At 39.1% G+C, this 17129-nt stretch overlaps 1 protein-coding gene across 3 annotated transcripts in view; it reads right to left on the bottom strand.

Annotated features, from left to right (window-relative positions):
• Window positions 1-4623: 4623 nt before the first annotated feature.
• The window catches only part of LOC108183347 (uncharacterized), a 199270-nt gene continuing 186764 nt past the window's right edge, over window positions 4624-17129 (bottom strand). The window contains exons 1-3 of one of the 3 annotated variants that reach the window (XM_068220526.2): window positions 16339-16373; window positions 15451-15640; window positions 4624-7692 (exon numbers count right to left, since the gene is read on the bottom strand). In XM_068220526.2, the coding sequence (XP_068076627.1) occupies window positions 6899-7642 (744 nt within the window). In that variant the 5' untranslated portion in view covers window positions 7643-7692; window positions 15451-15640; window positions 16339-16373 and the 3' untranslated portion in view covers window positions 4624-6898. Of the gene's footprint in view, window positions 7693-15450; window positions 16290-16338; window positions 16374-17129 lie in introns of those variants that run through there. The other 2 variants (XM_068220525.2, XM_073948918.1) reach the window with 2 other exon arrangements.

Below are 17129 nucleotides of genomic sequence, written 5' to 3'. Positions count from 1 at the left end.
CTATGCCCTCGAGAGAGCATCAGCTAAGACATTCTCAGAACCCTTCTTATGTCTGATCTCCAGGTTATAGCTCTGTGTGACAAGTGCCCAACGCATTAAGCATTGATTGTGATTGCACATACAGTTTAAAAACACAAGTGGATTATGATCAGTGTACACCACCACAGGAAGATTACTCGAACCCAGATAAACTTCAAAATGCTGCAATGCAAGCAGAAGATCAAGGGTCTCTTTTTCGATAGTCGAATAGTTCAACTGATGCTTATTGAACTTACGTGAATATTAACTAATAGGGTGCTCGATTACTTTTTCATCCTCCTGAATAAGGAGAGCTCCAGCACCTACAGTACTTGCATCCACCTCAAGTTTAAAATTACGAGTAAAATCTGGTGCCTATAAAACCGGTGCATTACACAACAACGTCCTGACAGACTCAAAAGCATGCTGACATTCATCAGACCACACAAAAGACTTGGACGGACTAAGCAGAGAGGTGAGAGGATTCACAACAGTGGAGAAGTTCTTGCAAAAGCTATGATAATAGCCTGACATGCCTAAAAATCTCCGCAATTCTCTGCGGGTAGTTGGAATGGGAAACTGTGATCGCTGTGACTTTCGCCTTCACTGGACGTACTTGGCCCTGGCCAACCTCCTCACCAAGGTAAGTAACAGATGCTTTTCCAAACTCACATTTAGCAAGATAGAGTGTCAAGTTTGCTTTCTCTAGGCCAGGGTTTTTCGAAGTCTAAGACAGTGGGCCTCCCTTTTGACACTACTTATCCATTGGCGCCCCCCTCCTCCCAAACTCACACACACACACACACATATATATATATATATATATATATATATATATATATATATATATATATATACAGTATATATAAAGACACAGACAGATATCAGACTGTTAACTCACTTTTATCATCATTTGCATGAAAGTGCAATTATTTACAGAGTAATAACAAGTATTTTAATATAACGTTTTTAAAACTAGGATGATGGTTCAATATGTATAGAACAGATCCAAGAACTGTCCATCCCAGTCAAAACAGTCAGATGATCTGTAACAGAGTGGTTGAAAGAACTTTAAACACACCAAAATGTAAATATCTCTACTATTGATTAATATGCTTACATAATTATATTCCTACCTTAGTGGGCGGTATGCAGTTGTTTCCTTGCTGCACAGAGAAGACTAATTAATAATAATAATTATTAATAATTCGTGGTTGTAGTGACGTCAGAAAGAGGCGAAGGTCATCCTCCACTTGAAGACGTGAGCGATATTTGTTCTTGATGAAAGTCAAAGCAGAAAATCCTGATTCGCACAAATACGTTGAAACAAATGCTAAAAGTTTCCTCAGTGCTTTTTGTGTAAGTTCAGGAAATTCATTTTGAACGGAAAGCCAGAGATGTTCAATGGAAGAGTGTGTAATCATTTGCTGCAGTTCATGATTACTAGTTAGATCAATCAAAGCCTCTTCATCTTGGATAGACAGTACGTCACTTTCTGCTGGCTTGAACTTGAATGGATTGCGAATCCACTCATCCTGGATTGTCTCGTTGGAAAAGTAGTGTGTGAATTGCTGACACAGCCCCCTTAGGTGTTCAGCGACCAAAGGCTGAATATGAACCACCAACCCTGTCTCTTGCATGAAGTCAGCCAGCGTGGGAAACATGTCTAAGCATCCTTTCTCCACACGAGTGGCCCATAGATCCATCTTTCTCCGGAAAGAGGAAACTTGCTCAAATGCCAAAAACACATTGCAGTCTCTGCCCTGCAATGATAAATTAAGCGCGTTGAGGCATTCGAATATGTCCGACAAATAAGCCAACCTTGAGATCCAGCTCAAATCACTCATGTGCTGCACCACCAGTGTGGATTGCACATTTGACAGAAAAAGTAGTACTTCCTCATGCAAATCCAAAAGTCGTGTAAGAACTCTGCCCCGAGACAGCCAGCGGACTTCAGTGTGCAAAAGCAGCTGTTTGTAATGCGCTCCCAATTCATCGCATAAAATGTGGTAAAGACGAGCATTTAGAGGTCATGTTTTTATGAAGTTAATAATTTTCACAGCTTCCTCAAGGACACTCCGAAGATCATTTGGCATTTTCTTGGCAGCTAAGGCTTGTCTATGAATAGTGCAGTGGGTCCATATGGCATTCGGAGCTACCTCTTTAACTCTCGATATGAAACCACTTTGGCGGCCCGTCATTGATTTTGCCCCATCGCTGCATATGCCACAGCAGCGTTCCCACTCTACATGGTTCTTTCTCACAAATTCGTTCAGCTGGTTAAAAATTTGTTCACCTGTTGTGTGGGTGGGCAAAGGACTACTAAATAGAAACTCTTCGTGAATGTCCATGTTTTTCACGTACCGCACATATTTTAACAGCTGAGCGCAGCTGGCCACATCTGTGGATTTGTCGATCTGGAGTGCAAAAAATGGGCTGTGACTGACGCCGTCTAAAACTTGTTCCTTCACATGCTGTGCCATATCTGAGATGCGCCGACTTATTGTGTTGTCAGAGAGTGGGACAGAATCGATCTTAAAAGCCGCTGCCTCTCCTAGCATCACAGAACAAATGTCTTTTGCTGCCGGCAGAATTAACGTCTCCCCGGTGGTATATGCTTCGCCTGCCTTGGCAATACGCAATGCAACGCGATATGAAGCTTCAGTGGACTTTCCATTTAATTTGGAAAAATCTTCAACAATTTTTTCAGACCTTGAAGGGTTTGAAGTTTTCTCTTGAAAAATTCTGGAGGTTTTCCTGCTACTTCATCATGCTTGGTTTCAGGGTGTCGCCGAAGTTTAGCGGGTCTCATGCTGTCATTAGCCAAAATATCTTGACAAACCACACATAAATGTCGTGGTTCATCAGCTGGTCCTGTCTACGTAAATCCTAAACTCAAATACTGATCATCATATCGTCGTCTTTTGGGTTTAAGTCCTGAACTTGAAGGCTTTGAATCAGGGGGTCTCAGAAACCGATCCATTGTATTAGCAGGCATATACCTGTATTGGCGGGCTTGCCAAACAGAAGCGAATTCACAGCTATGGCCTTCTGGGTAAAAAAGGTTTTCTTACTTTTGACGTATTTTTTTTTAGCTTTGTTTATTTAAAACGTTTAAATATAATAAAATATACATATAATAATTAAACTTAATAATTATATTTTTATTATATAATATTTTTTCCCGCGCCTCCCCTGACATGCTCTGGCGCCCCCCAGGGGAGGCGCGCCTCACACTTTGAAAACCCCTGCTCTAGGCGTTCGAACACAGTTTTCAATAAACCAACTCAACGAATATAGTACTAAATCATCAAGATAAGCACTACAGTTAGGAACATCATGCAAAACCAAATCTCCGAAAGGCAAATCTCCAAAAGGCATCGTATTATATTGAAGGAAATGATCTTGGGTTGCAAAAGCAGAAATATCAGAAGCTTGGGAAGTAAGTTTTATTTGCCAATATCCCTTCAGCATATCGAGCTTTGTCACAAAGCGTGCAGATCCTATGTTATCGATACAATCTTCCATTCGCGGTAATGGATAACTGTCATTCACCTTACGGTAATACTACCGTATCTAAATGTACCAAGAATCTAAATGTACCATCAGATTTTGATACCTGCAGACATGGAGAACTCCAAGGACTGCAACTAACTTTCGCAAACCCATTAGTCATCAAGTAATCTACTTCTTCACGCATGACAGATCTCATCATCATTTTGACTTGATAAGTGGGCTGCTTAATAGGACGAGCTCCATTTACATTAATGTTGTGTTTCAAGACATTGGTCTGAGTAGGTACATCACCGAATAGACATTTAAAATCAGAAATTAATTTTATAATGTCCATAACTCGTTCCACAGTCAAGTGATTCAAATGAGAGTGCAGATCTTTTAAAATCTCAGAATTGTCTAACCTGGCAAATGGCTAGGAAGTTTTTCTCAGTTTAACATCATCCGCATCCGTTTCCAAAAGCTCCGAACATGTTAGATCAGCGGCTAATGCAACAGAAGAGACCGCGGGCCCCGCAGTCTGCGACGGAACATTCGCCATTGACAGCTCTTGGTCATGATATGCTTTTAGCATGTTAAGATGACAAACAGGTTTATCGTTTGCGATCGGGTGTACACAGCAAGTAGTCAGTTTCACTCATTTTTTTTCTTAATCACGTATGGACCAAAGAAACGGGCTGACAATGATGCGCCTGGAACAGGTAAAAATACGAGCACTTTGTCTCCAGGTTGAAAGGATCGTGCCACGGATTTCTTGTCACGTTTCATCCCTTCCTGAGAGTTTTTCAAAGCCTCGCTAGTGTAGGGGATCAACCTACTTTTTAATATCGATCAGGGTTTATTAGCTCATTTCAATGAGTCGGATCCTGAAGATTCGAATCATTGATTCGACTCAATTGAATCAGATTAAAAGATTCAAACTTTATCTACCATTTGTCCTGCAAATAGAAGACCTCGTATCTTACCAATATTGTTAATATTATTTACATGGCCAACGATAACAAAACACGGTATTGGCTTAACTTTTAGCAAGGTAACAAGAACTACAACTCAAGGCAATGACCTAGAAGCACATAAACAAGAACACAGTTCTTACAAAATGAGAACAAAGATTTATTGAGCTACACTACGATACATGAAACTAACTACGTAATACGCAAACAACAAACAAATGCACACACAATCACTCACACACAAAGAGAGACAGTTCACAGGATGCAAAATGAGTTGACAACGTCCCAAATTAATTATAATACTTCTTGCAAGATCTTAGAATAACACCTGAGAAACCACAAAAGCAGAGATATTATATTTAACTGCTTACGATCAATCTGCACCAATCAGCAAGAGACAACATTAGTTTGTTTTACTTGTGCCCATTTTGCCGAAGTCGAATCTCCCTCGTCGGCTGGCCTTGGGGAAACATGGTGCTCCTGATTGGGTGTTGACTCGCTTAGATGACGTCTTTGGGATTCACACGCTCGTGAATGGCTGTTGTCCTGGGTTACCGAGGTGACGGACTGCTGAGAGTCAGTTTGCGGAAATTCGAGCAGTTTCAGGTTAAAGTCAATAAGATGGCAGGTCTTGACATGAGGACTACCGAGTAACCACTGGTCCTGGGGTAGCTAGCACAACAACTTTCATATACCCATTAAGGAGTAATGCAGGCATCCAATCAGGATTTACCACATACTCCAATCTGGAGCCATGGGATCATCACACTGTAGTAATATTGTAAAACTGAATACCTGTCGCTCTGCCTAAATCATCAAATATTCATCAAGTTTGTATTCTACTCAAAAAAGTAAATGTAGTAAACCAGAAAAAATCTTGAATCTAAAGGTAAAGAAACTTTACTAATAAAAGATTCAACACAGGACAATTGAATGGGCTTTCTAAACTTGAGGCCCTGGTATACTGCAAACTACCGGTCCTGGAGTAGTGATGGGTCGTTCATGAACGATTAGTTCATTTAGAACGAATCTTCAATATGACTCGGGAACTACGAGTCCTCTCAGGGAGTGATTCGTTCATCCGCACGTGCGTACATTTGTGCAGGTGGTATCGTTAATTTCAAGTCTTCACATTGGCAGAAGCCAATCATACGCGTTTTAGAGTCGGAAAAGAATTGATCCGTTCATCTCTCGAGTCCTCTATCAGGTCTGAGTCACTCGTTCATCACGGGCCAATTATATGCGTTTAGAGCCGGAAAAAGAATTGAACCGCTCATCTCTCGACTCCTCGAGTTTGAGTCATTCTATCACGTAAACAACGAACGATCATGGCTCCTATCGGCTCAGACTGTGCATTGGTTAAGATTATATGTGACTGTCAGTGTAACGTGAATGAACCCCTGACATTTGAAGACATGAAGAGGTGAGCTGAGCAAGGAGACAACAATACCTTCATAGACAAAAGAGCAGGTAAACATTGAATTATTTTCTCCTTATAGTATTTTAGTTATGACATATTTGTCGTGTGATCAACCTTTTGGGCTAGTTGTAGATGTGTTTGGAAGCAATTCGTAACATTTTAATAATATTTTGCCAAATTGAACCAAATGAACGAAATGACTCGAAAAAAGATTCGTTCATCTTCATGAACAAGACTCAAAGAACCGAGTCAGTAAAATGATCTGAACTTCCCATCACTATCCTGGAGCTCCACCTTCATTGATGTGCGGTGTCTTCCCAGGGATGTTTCTCATTCAGGGAGTCAGACGGAGAACATCACCCAAAACAACACTAGCTACATGAATACACTGGAGAGTAGAGTACAGATGTATCCGCACCAGTACAATCACTTGCAAAGAGAGATTTTAAGCCGCAGAGGTGCTGTTTGCCAGATGTTTATGAAACTGTTCTTCTCTCAGTCGTCATCATTGTGTTTACGGTAAACGCGAGGAGTGCAACACATTTACAACCCCACATACTGCAGTGTAGGAGTGTTGGAAAACAGTATACAGTCACTCAGCCTTTTCAAACATTATTCAAACATCAAACATCCTGTGCACATGAGAAAATGTTGTGCTGCATTCATGTCATGTGTGCAACTTTTTGTCCAATTCTGTAGACACTGATCAGATCTGTACGGTTTCTCTCCAGTGTGAACAAACAAGATGATTAGACATTTTAAAAAAGTGAGCGATTGGTACATTTTTTAAAATTTCTGTCCAGAGAGGTCATGTTTTGATCTTCGATTGGTCTCACACAGTCAAGTGATGCGATTTTGCAGGTCAGAGTTCACCAAGCTTGAACTTTGCAACGCAGTGAACTGCGAAACTTGACGCACAATTGTCTCCGATCTGACACATTTGCGTGCATATGAAAGGAAGTCTATGTGGAGAAAAGTCCAGTGTGACCGCGGCTCATGTGCAAGTGAATGGTTTCTCTCTGGTATGAATCCTCATGTGTCGATTAAGGTTTGACGCGCAGGTAAAACTCTTCTCACACTGAGTGCATGTGAATGGTTTCTCTCCAGTGTGAATCCTCATGTGCTCCTTAAGTGATGATGATTGGCTGAAACTCTTCCAACACTGAGTGCATGTGTATGGTTTCTCTCCAGTGTGGTTCCTCATGTGTCGATAAAGGGATGATGAAATCCTAAAACTCTTCCCACACTGAGTGCATGTGAATGGTCTCTCTCCAGTGTGGATCCTCATGTGTATATTAAGGGTTGTTGATTGGCTGAAACCATTCCCACACTGAGTGCATGTGAATGGTTTCTCTCCGGTGTGGATCCTCATGTGTCCATTAAGGTGTTCTGATCGGTTGAAACTCTTCCCACACTGAGGGCATGTGAATGGTTTCTCTCCGGTGTGGGTCCTTATGTGTTCATTAAGGTGTGACGAGTAACTGAAACTCTTTCCACACTGAGTGCATGTGAATGGTTTCTCTCCAGTGTGGATCTTCATGTGATTATTAAGGGATGATGAGCGGCTGAAACTCTTCCCACACTGAGTGCATGTGAATGGTTTCTCTCCAGTGTGGCTCCTCATGTGAATCTTAAGAATGTATTTTCTTCCAAAACTCTTTTCACACTGAGTGCAGGTGAAACGATTTCTGTCTCTCCTTTTAAAAATACAAGTCTGTAAATAATTTTTTCCCTTCATTTTGACATGATGTTCCTCCTCTTTACTCCCCTCATTCTCTTCAATTATGTCTGAAATAAATAAAACATTAGTTTTCATTAAGTCTTAAAACTCTCATCAAAAGCTGAAAAGTGAAAAGACAATGGAAACATTGGCTACTGTAACTTTGATGCACATTAAATGTAAAATAAATCAGATCATATTATGTTTGGTCCATTAACGTGTACACTTTTAAGCAGATTCAAATCATCTTTATCTAGTGCTTTTACAATGTAAATTGAGTCAAAGCCGCTTAACATTGAAGTTATAGTAAATTGAAACCGTGTCAGTTGAGTTTTACAAATTTTTCATAAAAGTCATTTTGGTCATATTGATAAGACACAAATTCGAAAGCTGTAAATGGCCTATTTTTATTCATATACATTCATAATTACTAAATGTTTTTCTAACATTTGTAAAGCAGACAGGGAATACTTGTTCATTTTGTGCCTGACTGGTAAACGCATCAGAAAAAAACGTTCTGAGGTAACAGCCGAACAAACAGCTGAATATTTACCTCTCAGACATGAGACATACCAGTACAGCAACTGCATAAAGGGCAGCTGAGTTCTGGACCAACTGAAGCTTACGGAGAGATTTATGAGCGAAACCAAAAAGAAGAGAGTTACAGTAATCTAAACTAGATGTGACAAGGCTATGAACGAGAACAGCAGTGGCATAAGGGGTAAAAGAAGGGCAGAGTCTGTTAATGTTGCGTGGGTGGAAGTAAGCAGACCGGGTGATGTTATTGATGTGAGAATCAAAAGATAGGGTGCTGTCAAGGATGACACCCAGACTCTTAACTTGTTTAGAGGGATAGATGGAACAATCGTCAATTGAAAGAGAAAAGCTGTCAGTTTTGGAGAGTGTTGGTTTGGTACCAACAAGCAAAACCTTAATTTTTTAACTACTTAGGGTGCTTTCACACCTACACTTTTGTTTCGGAACGTATCTCGTTTGCCCAGTTAGCGCGGTTCGTTTGGCATATGTGAACAGGGCAATCGCGCTCTGTTCCGCGCCAAAGTAATCGCTCCGAGATCGATTGAATGAGGTGGTCTCGGCTCGATTGAAACGAACCCTGGAGCGGTTCGATTGCAGTGAGAAAGCGATCCGAGCGCGGTTATATCACAGTGTTTTATGGATATGTAATAGGCATACGGCTATATGAAGATAGAATTATGAGTATGGCGGGAAGTTTCGCGACTCTCCGGATGCCCGCAAAAGAGTGATGATCTCCCGGTAATCTCGCGTCTCCCTCCTGGTCCTCAAATAGGCATCGTCGCGCACCCTTCACACCCCTCCCCACCGCATCTCTCCTCAGACACATCACGCGCCCACCCTGTCAATCACCACCAAACCACCACCTCTCCTGACAGCTGAGCGGGACGCTGCAAAATAAACCCTGACACTCTGACCAATGTAAGGAGAGTTTACTCGCACGTGACTTGTTTTAGCTCTTTGGTCCGATTAGAAACTTTGCAGTGTGAAAGCGAACCGCTCCAAGAGCAAAGAGCAACAATGTAACATTTGTAATCTCTGTTTCGGAACAACTGAATCGATTCACAGGTGTGAAAGCACCCTTAGTTTGAGGTAGTTAAGAGTTAAGGTAGACTGTAAGGGATGTAGGTGGAAAACAAGAAGAGGGTTTGCCAGAGAGATAAAGCTGGGTGTCATCCACATAGCAGAGGAACTGTATGTTATATTTACGGAGAATATTACCAAGTGGAAGGAGATAGATGATAAAAAGCAGGGGCCCCAGGACTGAGCCCTGGGGAACACCTGTAGAAACTGTAAAATGCTGAGAAGTGAATGATTTGAGTTGAATGAGCTGAGTGCAGCCAGAGAGATAAGATTTAAATCAGTCAAGTGGGGTATTGATGATGCCAAGAGTGGATAGTCTATTGATGAGGGTGCTGTGACAAATAGTGTCAAAGGCTGCACTCAGGTCGAGGAGAATGAGAATAGATATTAGTCCAGAATCAGCTGCCATAAGAAGGTCATTGGTGATCTTAACCAGGGCAGTTTCTGTGCTGTGGAGTGGGCAGAAACCAGACTGGAACTGTTCATACAGGTTGTTCTGAGATAAGTGGGTTTGGAGTTGTGTTGCTACAATTTTTTCAAGGATTTTAGAAATAAATGGTAGGTTAGAAATAGGTCGTAAATTATTAAAAATTACATGGGTCTGAACCAGGTTTTTTTTGAGTATTGGAGTAATTGCTGCAGTTTTGAAGGAAGCAGGAACAGTTCCAGTAGAAAGAGAAGAGTGAGAAATGGCTGAAATGAGAGGGATGAGGGAAGGGAGACAGGCTTTAACCAGAACAGTGGGGAGAGGTTTTAAATGAGAGGAAGATGACTAAAGGCTCCTACACACCGGGACGTTTTTAGTTTGCGTTTATCGTCAGCGTTTTACGAGACGTTTTTCAGTGTTCAATCCCAAGCGCTTTTTACTGGCTTCAAGCAGACGAGTATGCTAAATCACTCTTTTGACGTTAGATGGCGCTACACAACTATAAGCTTCTGACACCCGTTTATAACACAGAAGAAGTGGAGGAGCGGACATTCACACGCTTGTTGCTAAATTTACTGGTGACTCGAACAAGCATGGATGGTTCAAGCAGCAGCTCCTGCTCTAGTGATGAAGAAATGATTAGTGTTCACAGAGCAATAAGCAGCTCAACGTTCATATCGCCTCTGGGCATCTTCTTCAATGTGCGCTCGCATTGACAGTTTTGTGCTTGAGCGCCTCCAGGTGCTGTTTACTGTAACTTCAGCAGCTCCGTGCAAGTGAACTAAAGTGCAGATCTGATTAGTGGAGAAGGTTTTGACGCCGTGCGCCAAAACAAAAAAACGCAAATCAACGAGGGCATTTTTCGCGTTGGTGTGCACAATCACATTGACGCCCTTTATTTAGTCACGAGGCGTTAAACGTCGACGGGAAACGCAAAAAAAAACGTCTCGATGTGCACGGGCCTTTAGATTTGGAAATAAGATTAGAAATTTCTGAAGTTGTAGGGAGTTGAAAAGAGGAGAATAAAATTTCAAATTGTGGAAGTTCAGATGTGATGTTTGGAAAGGATTGTGAACCAAGATGCTGGTGAATATTAAAGATGTTTTAGTTAAAAAAGGTCATGTACTGTACTTGCGTACTAAAAGGCAGTATTCTCCGATAAACTTTTAATGTGCTGCATCGTTACTCGTTACTAGGGCTGTCAAAATGATCGATATTGGTTCAGTAATGGATCATAACCGGTTATTACGTGCTAACGTCATTCATCTCCTATGCGCGATGTCGCAATACTAGGACTTCATCTCTGCCTCTCTCACTTTGTACATTTGACCTGTTGCGCTGGATTTCCTCTCCTCTTATCTGTTTAAGCGATAATATTGGATCCAGGCACGAGCGTGCCATTGGTGCGAGTTTTTTCCACTGTGTCTATTATGGATTACCTGTGATAACCGCGTATTATTTGTGTTAAAGTACTGGCACTCTTGCTCATTGTATTAATATTAATCACTGAAGGGTTCATAATTATGTTTCAGTTATTACGGTACTGTAGCGATGACGTCATGTTGTTTACGTGTTTAACGTCTAGGGCTGCAACTAACGATTATTTTAATAATCGATTAATCTGTTGATTATTTTTTAGATTAATCAAATTTAAAAAAACAAGAAAAGCCTTAATTTCCAACCCTTTATTCAAAAAAGATTATGCCTGAGCTGTTATAATAATAATAATAATAATAATAATAATAATAATAAACTGTTTTTAATCCAAATATCTAAATGTTTTTAAATGAAGATACATACTAGACACATGAAATAGCATAAGAACTCACTTAACCTCAAAATTTAATGATAGTTTGCTTAAAACAAGCTAAATTATTTGCCAATGGGGTGAGAAAACTTATCTAAATAAGATATAATCTCAAACAGCATCACTTTGTTTACTCATGCCATTTTTCTTGTCTGGTCTTGATGTAAGATTTTTTTAGATATTTGAACTGGAAACGAGACAAAATGACTAAGAAGAAAAGTTTTCTGCAGTGCAGCTATACATAAATACAGATAGAAAAATGAAGGATCCAGAAAAATAACATTCACACACTTGCTCATCATGCCATCAACTACCTGATATTCCAATTCACATAAACGTGTAAGTGATCATGATTTATAACGTGAGATGGACGTCTCCATGTTTACTTGCGGCCGCTGCCTCATTCATAAAAGCAGAACACGCAGGATTCAGCAGGTACATTCATTCATCAAGTTACTCCCAAAATACATGCAAGTAAGTGGCTGGTGAACTTAGAGAAGCGTAGATTCAACTTTATAGTTACTTTCATAATGTGTAATGCGTATCTGATATGAATAAACACATCGGCAAATTATATTTGAATGGATTGTTAGACTTTCTTGTGTGTTTTACAAACTCTAAATGTATTGTTTTACTAGTACTTGTGTGTATTTACATATTTAAAACATAAATGAAGTATTAGGCAGTTAAAATGCTGCATAATTGTGATAATATGACACGTCTTTTAGCGGAGTCTAGTTGGTTTTGTTTTCGAAAAAAAAAGCAGCACTTTTCCTACAGTCCCTTACTGAGAGCTCTCCTCAGCGCAAGCTCTTTGGCTCAGCGCATATTGCAACTGCTTAAACGGAGCAGTGCTCGTAATATCGAGCAAAAAAAATAAATAAAAAAGACAGCTGTGAAACATAACCTGCTTTGTCTTTTTGTAGTAGTTTAGATCTTTTTAGGGTAAGAGTTTTATGTGTTAATGCCGTCTATCAGTGTCAGGAATACCGAAAACAAAACCTGCTCAACCCCGCTGTCTTTCTCTGGCTCAGCGCCAGACACAAAGAAACCAGCACCAGGGACTTTGTAGAATTCTGTAGTGATTCTTCCGCATCATCTCTGTCTTCTTGAGGCGCTGAACTCTGTATCAGTGCGCGAGAGACGGAGAGAGGCCTTGTTCAGTCCGTGTTCTTTTTTTTCCTTATCAAATGTCTCCTGGTCGCGCGACACAACGAATCGATAATGAAATTCGTTGCCAACGCTTTTAATAATCTATTTTTATTAATTTAGTCGATTCGTTGTTGCAGCCCTAGTCTCCACGTTATACTGTTGATAAGCAGAAGTGTTACCGTCTCATGTTCATGCTGTACAGAGAGAGCATGTGAAAGTGAGTAATAAAAGACGCTGATAAAACGATTCGTTCTGTCTAGTGCTTAAGCTACGCACTCCAAGCTCAACAGGTTATGGGCCCAAGCAGCGAGACAAGTGATCGTTTTTAAGAAAGCGAAGTTAACACATCGTATTCAGGTGCAAAGTTAGCAAAGATGGTAAGCAGAGCGGGAGGATATCTAGCGCCGCAGTTTATGTTCGATGGATCAGAAGAAAAATTCGAGCTATGGGAGACAAATTTCTAGGATATTTACACACTCTGAAGCTAAAAGAAACTATATTGCATCAGCCTACTAATGCTGAAGCAGAGCAACTAGATGAGGACAGATGGAAGATCACTGATTTTTATGCTAAACTGATAAGACTGATCGATGATATAAGCCTATCACTGGTAGACACGATGCTGCCGATAACGGGAGAAAAGCCCTAAAAATACGTACGTAGTAACCCACGCATACGTAGTAAACCACGCATAATAAACATGTACACAGCATTGACTCAGCTGCACATGAGTGACAGTGAGAGCGTTACAAACTATTTGATACGAGCAGAAAACAACTTTACAGCTCTAAGGAATGCTGGAGAGTTAATGAGTGATGGACTAACCATAGCGATGGTTCTCCGAGGACTACCGGATTCGTTTAAGCCACTTGCCATCCACATAACACAAAATGAAGACGATGTCATGTTTACAGTAAAGAAGTAAAGTAAAAAAGACTCAGGGCCCTATCATACACCCGGCGCAGTGTGGCGCGGCGCAGTAGTCTTTTGCTAGTTTCAGCTTGGCGCAAGAGTGGTTTTGAGGCATTGCGCTACGCTGTTTAAACAGCAAATGCATTAGCGCTCATTTGTGCGCCCATAGGCGTTCTGGTCTAAAAAGGGAGGCGTTCTAAGGCGCACTGCTGGCGCGTTGCTATTTAGAGAAACTATAATAGATTTTTCATTAGACCAAAACAAACCTAGTCTAAACTCCGGCGCAGAGCTGCGCCTCGCTTACACACTTCTTAATACGCACAAGAGAGCAATGAATATCTTTACATATGAAAAAAATTTTATATTAAGGATATATATATAGGATATAATAAGAATAGATTTAGAATATAAATATAAAGGATTAAAATATTACAAAACATTATTTTCTAGCCTACATAAATATGAAAAACCACTGCTTTTATGTCTTCTTCATCTCGGGAGGCTTTTTCAGTTCATTCATAACAATTTGCTTTTGTATAATGTTATTATTATTAGCAGTATTATTTATTATATCCATATTTATATTTGTTTTATTAAAAACAAGCTTAGATTTGCCCACCTGTCAGGTTTTAGACCATATGGGGCACAGCATGTGTTTTAGGATATAACTCAGGTTTTTGAGCACATTTTGTTATTATTGTTCATTTATTCGTTTGCTGGAAATTAGAACTGAATTTAGAAATAGTTTTGAAAGGAATATTTGCGATTAACACTAATTGGCTAATTGATGTCTGTGCGTAAAGGTTTCCCTATCCAAGAGCGAATGTGAATGTAGATCCATTATCTCTGATTGTCACGCAGTAGATGCTCTGTTTAACAGTTTTCTGTTAAAAAACTGTTTACTGTTTGCTTGTGAAATGCTTAGTTTTTCCACTTAGACTTACTTTGCGTCCTGTAAATAGCGAATGCGCTCTTGGCGCGACGCAGTTGACTCTTAAAGGGAATGGGAGATGAGACTCTAATTGATTTATTCTCAAAACACACCTACAACTCATTAAGAAAATAAACTCAACCCTTTTAGACCATGCGCTATGTCGCAAAGCTGATTTTCCCGTCCTTAAATTAGCAAAAACAAGTTCTGACACGCCCTGAAAGCGTTTGCGCCCTGCGTTTTGCGCATGGATCGTCAAAATAGAGCCCTCAGAGTTTATGAGGAGACAGAGAAAATGAAAGTTGCAACTACAGACATTGTGATAAAGACCTGCACGAGACAAGGGCAAGGCTTTTACAAACCACACACAAAAGATAGAAAAGATGAAGATATAAGTATAATATTCTACAAATGTTTGTATTGTTTTTGTTTATTTTATATGGCGCCAGTGCTCAAGGACGCTTTACAAACAGTAAAAGAACAAGAAAAGCAATAACCTTGAGAAGGTAGAGAAAATGGGAGACTAATAGTACATAAAAATAATGACAAAAGACATGAGAACAAGTAACAAGAAAGAAACTGATTCCTGTCTTTCAATGAGTGCTTACGTGCATTTAGGAGAACTAGGCAGCACACTCAGGGCTGCAAGATGGACTTAATTTAGTGTTCTTATTATTAAAATATATCTGAATGAGAATAAACTGAGATGGAGGTAAAGATGGTTTTATATTGGCACATTCAGACTTTCCCCTTAATAATATAACTTAATAAAAGTATTATCTGCAAACTCAAAATAGCAAAATCATATTAGCAGCCAATGACTAATCAAAGTACAACATTGTTCACAGTCAAATAAACAGTGCTAATGTTGTTTAGAAGTCACACTTGCATGCTAATTCCTATCGAATATTCAAAGTAACATGGTAAACAATATAGAGACTTCTAAATGAACGCATGTGCGAATATAAAACCAACTTTACCTCTATATGACGGAGTTGGTTTTTGAGAAAGAAAACCAACCTGTTTGTTCCTGCAGATCTTCCTGTTTGACTCTGAATGTTTCTTCAATCTTCACATCTTCACTCTCCTCTTTAATAAACGCCATCTTTATAACAGTGTGGAGATCAGTCGCTTCAGCAGGAGTTTTTCTCTGTGTTTGGACACTTTATCCTGTTTAAAATGAACAAAACAATAAAAATGTCCTGTTTAAAATAAATAAAACAATGAACAGAAATAAAATAACTTCTCTTCAACACTTGCTTCAACAGTTACAAAAAATAAATCAGGTATGTCCAAGCATAGAGGTAAAGTTGGTTTTATATTCGCACATTCAGACTTTCCCCTTAATAATATAACTTCATAAAAGTATTATTTTTTAACTATAAACAGTGAAATCCTATTAGCAGCCAATGACTATCAAAGTACAACATTGTTCACAAACCAATAAAGAATGTTGTTTAGTTGTCATACTTGCCATGCTGATTCAAATCGAATATTCAAAGTTACATGGTAAACAATATAGAGACTTCTAAATGAACGAATATGTGAATACAAAACCAACTTTAGTCTGAGCTAGAAAGAATGAGCTGATGAAAACTACTACTCCGTTTCTCATGCATGATTTATATTTAGAATGGAATGACATTATGCTATGTAATCAATTAAACCTTCATTAAAACACCTATTACACACGTTTCTGTTTCTTTAGTTTATTCATACAATAGCCCTCATTACTGTGAGTAGAATAATACTACACAGTATAAAGTGTTAAAATAATGTTGTCAACAGCAGCATTACGCATTAACAGCATGAAAAAAGCCTGAAACTTTAATCAATCGCTTTATATGTGTAAACGCTTTAAAACAAACCTTTCTCCAGCTGAATCCAGCGCAAGAGCGGCGCCGACTTATGACGTCACACCACGCCAAAATAAAAGTCTTTTCTTTTGTTTCTCTCCCTCTCTCTCTCTCACTCACACACACACACACACACATACATATATATATATATATATATATATATATATATATATATATATATATATATATATATATATATATATAAATAAAACAAAACCTTTACTCTAAACATTTTAAAGACAATTTAAAAAAACTTGTTTAATCCACTAAGACTAAGTGTGTAAAGCAGAAAATCTAAAAGGTATAACAAATAAACTGATGGGTGTTTTGAGCTGACACTTCACAGACACATTCTAGAGACACAAACTTATATTAAATGCTGAAAATGGGTAAAATAGGTGCCCTTTAAGTATAAAAGTACTCATTACTACTTCATGTTTTTGTTCCACTAGCTTGGCCATTATCACTAAAAAGTGCCTTTTATGTCCCATGATTGAACAGTATTATATGGACATAATGCGCTATAAAGAAACTCTGATGTTTTGATATTGGTTAAACCTTTACACACATGCAGGTAGAATTAGGAGTGTTTTGAAATATGTTTTTGTAAATTTTTGCGGCATTCTTTCATTGAATGGATGTGATTTTGCCATGTCCACACACTGCTCAGACAACTAAAAGTCTAAAATGTTGGTAAATTAGATTAAATTAAAAAGATTTGGAAATATTCTCATTGTCTTTAACAGGTTGTTTAACAAAATCAATTTAATAACTTTTATTTTACTTACATAATATTATAT

The sequence above is a fragment of the Danio rerio genome, chromosome 4 (assembly GCF_049306965.1).
Source record: "Danio rerio strain Tuebingen ecotype United States chromosome 4, GRCz12tu, whole genome shotgun sequence".
Taxonomy (NCBI): Eukaryota; Metazoa; Chordata; class Actinopteri; order Cypriniformes; family Danionidae; genus Danio; species Danio rerio.
The sequence above is the reverse complement of the archived record's forward strand: the minus strand, read 5'-3'. Positions and strand labels throughout refer to the sequence as shown.